The following is a 10712-nucleotide window of genomic DNA, read 5'->3' on the forward strand; positions in this document are numbered from 1 at the left end:
AAGACTAAGGACCACAGTCTGATGTTAACTGACATAACATAGTTCATACACATAGTGTTTTGCAGCCTGGTTCGATGAGGAGTGTTTGTGGTCTTAAAAGCTTGTTAGCGGCCATCAGATATCAACTATTGGTCTCTTCCTGCCCAGGACAAAAGAGCGTGATGAACACCAAAGGTTCCAGGAAGCAATTAGTCCACAAAACTGTAAGACTCCACAAACCACCAACCTCCTCTAGCCAGAGACCAGAAGAGCTAAATGGTGCCTAGCTACCACTTAGGCAAGGAACAGCACACTAAGGCCTGGATTGAATGGGAGAAAACAAGTAGAAAATTCAAATTCATAATAATGACTAGATGTGCTGGACTGGGAGACTGTCAGAATGGTGTAGAGTTGGTGCCTGACCCTCTCTAATGCCATTAAAAAAGAGAGAGAGAGAGAGAGGGAATCAAACTCATCAGACCCATGCCAATTCCTTTGAGGCACCAGGCAGACTAGCTTTCCGATCCCATCTTCCTTCCCCTCTTCTGACCTCAACTATCCCTCCCACAGCACCGACTCCACTGCTGGGCTCAACCATCCATCGCCACGGCCACACAGAGCTCACAGGCAATGTTCACAATTGTGGGGCTGCTAAGGGAAGTTAGCAATTCAAAGGTTAAAATTGGGAATCAGATATATTAAAGTGCCTCTTCTCAGCCATGCTCATATGCATACCTCTCTGATCCTCAGTCTCTTCAGACAATGGATCCTTGACCATGGCCCTGCTCAAGCAATGTTATACAATTCCTTTAGCACTGTCAGTCAGTACCCACTGTGCCTCCTGCTTGAAGCTATTCCGTTTTCCTGTCTCCGTGGACGAGGAAACGCTCCACTCTCTGGATGTCAGGATCTTGTCTGAACTGCTACTTGGACTTATGCCACTCCTCTGGCCTCTGCTGGTGTCACAGCTCTGTCTCTGGGATCAAAGAGAGTCAACACAGGAATCTCAGGATTCAGCATTTGCTCTTCTGTCTTGATGGATGTGAGATTCCCTCATTCCTGCTCCTGAGATGACTTATTTTATACACAGGAAGGTTGGCAAAACTGGCCAATCTCCACATTCCAGTTTCACACACCATACTTGCACCGTCTCACCTGACCATTTAGAGCAGTGGTTCTCAGCCTTCCTAAGGCCATGACCCTTTCATACAGTTCCTCATGTTGTGGTCACCCCCCAACCATAAAATTATTTTTGCTGCTACTTCATAACTGTCATTTTGATACTGTTATGAATCGGGCGACCCCTGTGGAAGGGCCATTCGACCCCCTAAGGGGTTGCGGCCTACAGGTTGAGAACTGCTGACTCAGAGAGTTAAAAAGATGATAGCTGGTAAAGCAAGTAATCCTCCGCACTGCAGAGACCACTGCCTTCGGACATTCTTCTAGGCCTGCCAGAGGTCGTCGTTTAGACAGATGTTATAAGGTGCTCCTTAGAACAATCAACTGTGCAAATATAACGTACTCCTTAGAACAATCAACTACGCAAGACCAAAAGGGCCACATTTGCCCCAAAGTATAGATGAGAAAGCCAGGAGGGGCCCAGCCCCTGAGGAAGGTACATGGAAACGGGGAGAGAGCTGACCCATTGGGGGGAGGGTGGCAAATAGCAAACAGCTTCATTGAACAACTTGTGTATAATAGTTCAATGGCAAACGAGTTTGCTGTGTAAACTAAAGCACAATGAGTTTTAAGAAAGAATGTCAACTCACCCTGATTAGGTTGTCTACAAGAAGACCAGGATGAAATGCACCCCTCAAGATTAAAAGGAAGCTCAAGAGTGCTAATGGCTTAAACACCTTGCGAGATAAAATTTGTGCATAAGAAGCACTCATCTCAGACTAATTTCAATGATCCATCCCATTTGATTTTCCTGTGATGAAGTCTCAGCTATAATATGACAGCATCCTCTTTAATTCATGCCGTAGGAAAGAAGTGCCATTCGATCAGCAATACCAACAGAGAAAGTGCAAAAGAGAGTGATTAGAGACAGCAATATTTAAAGAGCAATCCACTGATTCACAAAGTGGAATTTCCCACAGTGATATTACTTCAAGTAACTTGTGTTTTGATTGGTTTCACTAAGACTATTTCTGTTTTTCCTGGATCCTCGGTGTATATTTAAAGCCATTTGGAAGTAAGTAAATGCAGTTCTGGCCAGTAAGATGCCAGTCCTTGTTCCCTCTCCATCAGTGGGGAAGGAGTCCTTCAGTCTCTCAGACAGTCCCCCCTGCTGCTGTGCCTACACCCCGCTGGCCCTGAACAAAGGTATGTTATAATTTGGAAGGTGTTGAAAGGCTCCCAAAATATCTCTGCTAGAAACCTGATCCTTATAAAGTCCCACTTTCTTGGTTTTTCCTCTACATCAAAGGGTTGTTTCCAGAAAGCTCTTATTAAAATCCAAATATGTTACTGGAAGACCTAACACTTTATCATCTACTATGATAGAAACACCAACTTTATAATTTAATAAGCTATATTAGTCTGGGTTGACTAGAGAAACAGATCCAGAGAGACTCCTATGTGTGTAAGAGAGAGCTTTATAACAAAGAGCAATTGTATGCTGAGAAAACACAGCAGCCAAGTCCAGAACAAGTCCTTAAGTCGGATATTACCACATATGTCAGAAACAGTCCATAACTCCCTCATCTAACTCACACAGCACATGCAATGATGCCTAATGCAGGAACGTCACAGGCCATTGGCGGTAGAAGCATCTCCGTGGTGGTGTGATGCTCCTCCAACTGTCTGGGTGTCTCAACAGCAGCAAAATGAAGTGTGACCCTCCTGCAGGGAGAAACAGAGAAAGTTCCCAGAATCCTCCTGAGAAGGCCAAGCCCACAAGGAGGTGTCATCAGGCTACGGCCTGATTGGCAGGCTAGACTCCACCCCTATGCTCTTACTATCATCAAGTTGACATGAGATTATGTAACTATCACATAAGCTCTCTGATAGAAAATGCATTTTTTAAGTGGTGTTAGTTTTCACTCATCCAAACATACACATCAACCTACCACAGTTAGACTAATTGCTGAGAATCTCAAGATAAAGAAAACAATGTCCTTACTCTTTAAGCGTTGTTGTCTGGTGGAGAAGTATAAAGAATGTGCAATTAGGCCAATAACTTTATAATGTGTTGGGTTTTTGTTGGGTGCCATCAAGTTGATTCTGACTCGCAGTGACCCGATGTGCAATAGAATAAAACACTGCCCAGTCCTCTACAATCCTCACCATCATCCCTATGTCTTTCCCCATTATTGTAGCCACAGCGTCCATCTGTCTCAGGGGAGACCTTCTTGGTTCTCTAATAGTTGGGTTTAAATAAGGAATCCACCGTCCACCTCATATGCACTCAAAAAAATGGACATTGATAAAGGAGGAGCGAATAAAAGTGGGTGCATTTGAATTATGTTAGTAAAGAATATTGGCAGTGCCAGAGGAATAACCATACGTGCCTTAGGAGAAGTATAGCCAAAATGCTCGCTAGAAGGAAGCGAGACTTGATCTCATGTGCTTTTGACATGTTAACAGAAAGGACGGGTCCCGGGGAAGGACCCAGTGCTTGGTAAAGCAGATGGGAAGCAAGGATGAGGAAGACTCTCCATGGGATGGATTGACACAGTGGCTTCAACAATGGACTCAAACATATAATGATTGTGCGGGCAGTACAGGGCCAGGCAATGTTTTGTTCGGTTATAAATGGGTCACTGTGATGACTCAGGGGCCCCAACAACAGAATAAAGAGTCATTTAATAACAAGGAACAGCAATTCACTCTGGGAAACTTGAGGCGGGAGGAAAGGAAAAGCAAACACCAGTGCCAATGAGTTGATTCTGACTCACAGACTGACCCCATCGGTTCTTGACGCTTTCCTACCCTTCAATTGCAGCAGATAGGCCATCTTTCTCTGGGTGGGAGGTTTGAACCGCTGGCATTGCAGTTTGAAGTCCCATGCCAAATAAGGCAGTGCCACCAGGGATCCCAAATGAAGAAAATGCTAACAAAAAAATTAAACACCCCCTCGCTCCCCCCAATAATAAGCCCAATGCCATCAAGTTGATCTGTCTCACAGTGACCTTATAGGGCAGAGTGCAAATGCTCGTTAGGGTTTCCAAGACGATAAACCTTTCCAGGACCTGCCTGCCTCAACTTTCTTCCGTGGAGAGGCTTGTGGGTTTCAGTCATCGACCTCCAGGTTAACAGCACGAAGCTCACCACACTGTGCCAACAGGGCTTAACAAGAGTTTACGAATGTCTGAAAAGCACGTTGAGCCATCCAAGGACCGTAGCAGGGAACCGGTACGCCAACAGCACCTCACTTCTTTCTCTTGTCAGAAGCCCTTGCCTGCAACGTGCCGCGTGGTCTGGCTTCTTCTTCCCTATCAGTACTCTCACTGTGCTCATTCTGGTCACCTCCACCGTTGGGGCCTCGACTCTGGAAACCAACTATTCACTCTCTAGAGTCCCATGTCAATTCCTTGGAAAGAGACTCTGACTTAATTCATCCCCAGAGCAAGGAGTCTCCTAAAAGGAGATTATTGAGATTATTTCCAGGCCAGCCTTTAAGGAGAGGTTGGAATCTTCCAGGGGAACAAAGGCACAGGGAAAATCCAAACAGACAGAATGTCATATTCAAAGGGAGAGATGGAACACAGAAGTTCATATAAAGAACTGCACTTAGTGAACCAGGGCCAGGAATCAGTGATGAAGTTGGGAAGACAGCCAGAACCCAGATGATAAAATATTTTCTATGTCTGTTAAGCAGTGCGATGTGTATCCTATAGCCAGTGGAACTGGAAAGGGAAATTGTTGAGGCAGAGAAGAAACAAAAACAGACTTGGCGTTCAAAAGGAAATGCTAACAATAAAGGTTGAGCTACAAGAAGCCAGACAAAATGTCAGAATACCACTCAAGAGGTGATTGCAGTAATTCAGACAAGTGAAGCATAAGAAAACGAGGGCCATGGCAAAACAAAAAAGAGGGGGGCAGGGTGTGTAGGGAATAGGGTGGGTTTCAAAATTTTTATAAGTATAATGTAACACAGAACAGTCTGTTCAGAAAAACACCAAAACACACATTCTGATGTAGATTGGGGAATGAAGAGTGAGTCATGGGGCAGGTGCTAAGGAGTATACCATAAGTGGTAAAAAGAACAGACTGGGATGCTGTGTGTGTATTTACAGATGTGCTAGAGCACCGAACTGAGCATCATTGAGGTGATTCTGACTCACGCGAACCCCGTGTACGGTTGACAATGCTTTAGAAATGTTTACAGCAACAGAAAACTTTTGCCTTTCTCCAGTAGAGAGGCTCTTGGACTTGAATTGTCAACCTTGCAGTTAGCTGTCCAATGCTTACCAGACAGTGCCACCTGGACCTATCCAAACACCTTATGCAATTGTTTGACTAGGTTAAGAAGCTGAGGTCCATATTTTTGTGGAGCAACATAGTCAATTGGCATAACATAGTAAGTAAAGATAAGGTTTGAGATAACCTTTCTTATGGTCTCAAATATTTTAGCCCACACAAATTAGAGCAGATCCCAAGTCATTTGGATATGAACAAAACAAGCAGCAAAATGATTGGTGACCAAACCTGAATCAAAAGCAGACACATTGTCCTGTCATTTTTATTAAAATGTCTGCCACTTTGACCAATTACACAAAAGGACACAAATTCATGCATAAGGCAGCTTTGACTTGTGGACACCTTGCCTTATTTCATTATGTATTTAATTAGAAATCTGCACAGCGTTTTTTCCTTCTCAGTTCCAAGAACAAAAAGTTAAAATTGAGGAAGGGGAACTTTTCCGTTGATCCTATGACTTTGAAGTCACATTTCTGAAGATACGATCTCCTGCTTTTGCATTTCGAAGCCCTAGGGAGTGACATTATCTGACTGATTGTGAATGCGTATATTTTCATAAGAATATGCAATCTCAGCTAGCTCAGCACAGGACACTGAAGTGACTAAGTATCAAATTAAAGATTAGTCCTTTTTTGTGTGGAACTCACTCCAGCAAGAAATTGAACAAGGGGATTTAAATTCCAAAATCAGTGGGACCACCTCCTGAGACATTATTAATTATTAGTGGGTCCCAGTCCTCCAGTCTCTTATCTCCCTACCCACCCAATGCTCCCATTGATTTAAATTATTATCATCATTTGCTAAATGCCTTCAGTGTGTTTGGTAACCTGTCGGGCACAGAAAAAAAGGGACGATGCCTGCCCAGGGGGTTGTAACTTACATTACACAGATACAATGTAGGTTTGAACTAGGTTGGAGTTGTCACCCTTTTCTATGGGCTGCAAAGCAATAAAACAAAAAACCAAAATACAAGTATTGAAGGTCAAACAGTCCACCCCCCCTCCCCCCCCGAAGGGTCTTTCTAGCCCAAAGCCTGATCCGTTCACTAACAGAGCCAACAATCTCACAGAAATGAGAGACTGCACGGGTCAATAGTGAGAGGTCATTCACAATTCAGAGAAAATGTTCAACACTTAGAAACAGTCCTGTGTGTAGATCTGACTTCTCGGCCTATTGTCCCTATTCTACTAGGGTGGAGCCTCTGTTCGGAAGAAGGGCAAGGGGAGAGTTTAGTAGAGGGTAAAAGCCCAGAGGTTTTCTTCTGACATTGCCTTACCCAGTCCAAGTTGCTGCCTTGTCTAAATTGTCACCATTTTCTCAGAGACCTTCTTCATTCTAGATAACTACTCCAACTGTGGTAACAAATAGCCAGAGAGGTGAAGCCTAAAACTCAGGCGGCTCTGGTAGCATAGTGGTTACACATTGGGCTGTTAACCCCAAGGTCAGCAGTTCAAAACCATTAGTTACTCTCAGGGAGAAAGTCTCCCATAAAGAGTTACAGTCTCAGAAACCCACAGAGGCAGTTCTATCCTATCCTATTGATACTGGGAGTCAGATTGGACTCAATGGCATTGAGTTGATGTATGCTGAGAAACATGGTTAACATCTATTTATACTAGTGTGCTTCCATAAAAGTCTAAGTGCAAAATAAGAAAAGTAAAATTGAGAAATCCTTTCTCTTCCATTATTTATTTATTTATTTGCTCCAGGACTGGCCTAATGGAAGGCTTTATTTATTGTTTAATTCATTTTGTAGGGTTTGCAGAAGTATTCCCTGGATTTGGGCCAAGGGCACTGGTTGGCCTTCCTGAGGTAAAGTGGGTTCGCAGCAGTTCCAGGGCCCTGTTGTTCCTTGCTTGCAGGGTCTTCTCCATTTTCAGTTCGCTCTTGATGGCGTTCAGCTCCCCTCGAATCTTTTCTATTTCTAATTCATAATACAGCTTCATCTCCTCTTGTAGGAGGGTGTTGCTTGCCTCGTTTCGCTGCTTTAGGTTCTTCACCATTTCTTTTAAATTGCGGTTCTCCAGGTGCAGCTTGTGGATGACCTCTTGGGCTTGCTGTAGCTCTTTGGATAAGGTCTTGACAGTAGTTGCTTTTCTGGACAGGTCATTTCTCAAAGCCTGGAGCTCAAAGTCTTTCTTCGAAGTCACCGCCCTTGTTTCTAGAAAATTCAGGTGTTTCTTGGGGGCTTCCTGCTTAGCATTCAAAAGCTCTCGTTCGGCATTTTCGAATTCTTCTTCGATTTTCTTGTATTTCTTGTTCAGGTCTTTCAGTTCTGCCTTTAAAAGGGTTGGGCGAACCTTGAGAGATGTTTTGCCCGCTGGTTTCTGCCTCGGGTCACCCCTTCGGTGATGGCATCTTCCACTTGGTGACTCCTTGGTACAAGGAGCACGACCTTCGGTGGTCTTACAACTGGCTTGAGTGCAGAGAGCCAAGTGAGATAGCTCACAGGAGGCAGAACTTGTGGCTCTTGTGCCCTTTGGAATATTTATCTTTCTCTCTCTTAACTTCGGCTTTTCTTCTTTTTCATGGAGGTGGGGAAAAGATACTTTTTTCTTCCCTTTATTCTCTTCACAAAATTTCTGACTGGACAAGTAATAAGTCTCTTCCATTTTTGTGGTCTTGTCTACAGTGGCTGGTGTTGCAGATGCTGGCTGAGACGCCTGACCTGGACAATCCGGTGCAGCGTAAGAAGACGTCTGCTCTGTCTCCTTGGGGTTTTTGACAGCATCCATTTCTCCTGGAACTGCTTCTGTTGCAGTTCTAGAGATACAAGGTGTTACTTTGGATGCTGTAACTTCCTTTATCAAATCTGAACTGGAGGTGTGGCTGGGGCTTGGGGAGCCCTGGCCCCTCTCTCCCGCCTTCTCCGTTGTCCCTGAAGCTCGCCGCCACCAACGGGTGCTTGGGTGGTTGGGAGTCCGCTCTCGCCGTGGCCCCTCGACCCGGCCGGTGGCCCAGCATTATTTTTAATAAAGGCAATACTTTACACACACACATATATATATGTATATATTCAAAAATGCTATGCTTGCCTGAAGTTCAGCAAGGTGACAGGGCAAAAGCAGTGAGTCAAGATGGAAAAGCTCCACACAAAAACCCCAGGAGATAGCAGTGAAGCAAGAAAAGAGGCTGAAGAATCCTTGGGCTAGTGAAGAAAAACAGAAGGGGCTAGAGGGGCAGGCAAACCCAGTCTGAGGCACCAGAGAATGACCGTAGGTTTAGTCCGGTAACCCCACTGAAATTGCAACCGCTACCAACCCAGTCACACACCCCTGGACCCACTTCAATCTCTCCTGGTAATCCACCCCAGTTACCTGTCATCAGAGTATTCTGTGGTTCCTTGTCCCAGCAGGGAAGAAGGGGCGTCATTTCCCACTACACAAAGGGGGAACCACATGGAATTCAATTATTGACAAGCCATTTCTTGGAACAAAGTTATTACATATAATGATGTGGGTCCCATTGCTTTTTTTTTGTGGATTACAACAAGAATCTCCACATACACATGTTTTTATGAAAGGTTTAGAAACACAGTAAGGTGGTTTCTGCTTATGAAAGCAAAACTGAACCAACAAAAACTATCTAAATTTGAACGCGTAGTTCTTTTCCTTTGAAATACCCCTTCCTGGAAAGCAAAGCTCTTGTCTGATCACCAATACAGAATCCAGTGTTTAGGGATACGTAGATACATTCCCAAGGGATAACACACATATACATAAGTCAGTACCATCCATCAATCCTGACTCATAGTGACTCGAAAGGATAATGTACAACTTCCCCCGTGGGGTTTCTGAGACTGTAGCTCTTGACAAGAATAGAAAGCTCCTGAGGAGCAATTGGTGGTTTTGAACTGCTGACCTTGAAGTTAGCAGCCCAACAAGGAACCACTACGCCACCAGGGTTCCTTCAGGATACAATAGAGTGGATACACAGGTGTGAATCTGCTGCATTATTGCCTGCTCTTTTTCCCTCTTTGTAAATGTGTCAGTCACTGCAAGCTCACGAAACACTGACATCTATATCCACTTCTCTAATAGTGGACCTAACAGACTGCCACCTCCTCTTGTCTTCTCTTTCTGTTTCTCATCCTTTTTGTTTGTATTTATTCTCTCCTGGATTCTCTCCTCCATGCATATATCACGCACATTTTCATTACTGACTCACAGGTCATATTCTGAGCGTCTGCTATGTACAAGACATTAAGCTGACTACAAGGTATTGTCCAGGTTAAGCTCAACCCTGGAAGTTTAGCATTCCATTCGTGTCTGCTCTAACCCACCAATTTCTAAAATGTCAGCTGGGTCTTAGTCCACTGATGCCAGATGAACCCAGTTCTTACTCCTCACGCTCTTGGCATTTGTCTGCAGATTCTTGAATGCACGCATGGCTCTTTTCGTACTGATCCTGTGCGGCGTGATTGCTCGATCCACCAAAACCCTCGCCCACTTGCTCTGAAATAAATGAAATAGCCATCCACAGATAGCTCAATGAAACTGTGTTTTACAAAGATTGTAAAACCTGTAACTTCAAGAAGCTTATATCCAAAGCTGATTCTCAGGGAACAAGAAAGAAAAAACAAGCCAAACCCACTGCATCAAGAAGAGTCTTGATGCAGACTCTGTAGGAGGTGAAAACTACTTAACAGCAACCACCAAAAAAGCTAAAGTTCTAGGAGCAAGTGAAATGACTACACAATGTTTACCTGGAAGTTTTGTTTGTTTGTTTGTTTTATTTCGGGGGGTGGGAGGAGAGTACAGGTGAATTTTCACTTCACACAAAGGCTTATATATTATCACTTTACGGTATGATTAAGTGTGATTCTATCAGCAAAAATAGAATACACATTCTTCTTTTCTGGGATACATGGAGATAGTAAATCAGTAGTATTTGTACACTAATCACTCCATACACGCTTGTTAAATAATGAATGACCATTTCTCAAGTGTTAGCTCCCATGTCATCTTCTAAACCTTGCCAAATATCCATGAAAAAAAGACCCTCCAGACAGGAAGCATATTTTTTAAACAAGTTAAGTGATTTAAGACTGGATCAGTCCTCTGCTTTCTCTTAGCCGCCCAGACAAAGGCTAATATATGATTGTCAGATCTGGAATCCATAAATGTCATAAACACGGAGCTAGGTAATCCATATCTGTGTGCTAGAGGGGCGGAAAGGAGGCCAGTGAAAAGGGGGGAGAAAAAGAGCAATTGCATTTAAAGGAAACATTATTTAATCATAGCCTTAAATGTTGGTGAAAGGGATTTTAATTTTATTGTAACATATTTTTTCTTAATTTCTGTACTGCC

At 43.8% G+C, this 10712-nt stretch overlaps 1 protein-coding gene across 1 annotated transcript; it reads right to left on the reverse strand.

The window, feature by feature from the left end:
* Positions 1-7112: 7112 nt before the first annotated feature.
* Positions 7113-8343, reverse strand: LOC142452823 (coiled-coil domain-containing protein 160-like). Its single transcript, XM_075554020.1, has one exon. The coding sequence runs from the start codon at positions 8136-8138 to the stop codon at positions 7149-7151; it is 990 nt and encodes a 329-aa protein (XP_075410135.1). The 5' UTR covers positions 8139-8343; the 3' UTR covers positions 7113-7148.
* Positions 8344-10712: the final 2369 nt, after the last annotated feature.

The sequence above is a fragment of the Tenrec ecaudatus genome, chromosome 7, assembly GCF_050624435.1.
Source record: "Tenrec ecaudatus isolate mTenEca1 chromosome 7, mTenEca1.hap1, whole genome shotgun sequence".
NCBI lineage: Eukaryota > Metazoa > Chordata > Mammalia > Afrosoricida > Tenrecidae > Tenrec > Tenrec ecaudatus.

Coding starts and splice junctions, on each gene's coding strand:
- LOC142452823 (XM_075554020.1), bottom strand. CDS start 8,138: ATGGATGCTGTCAAAAACCCCAAGGAGACAGAGCAGACGTCTTCTTAC.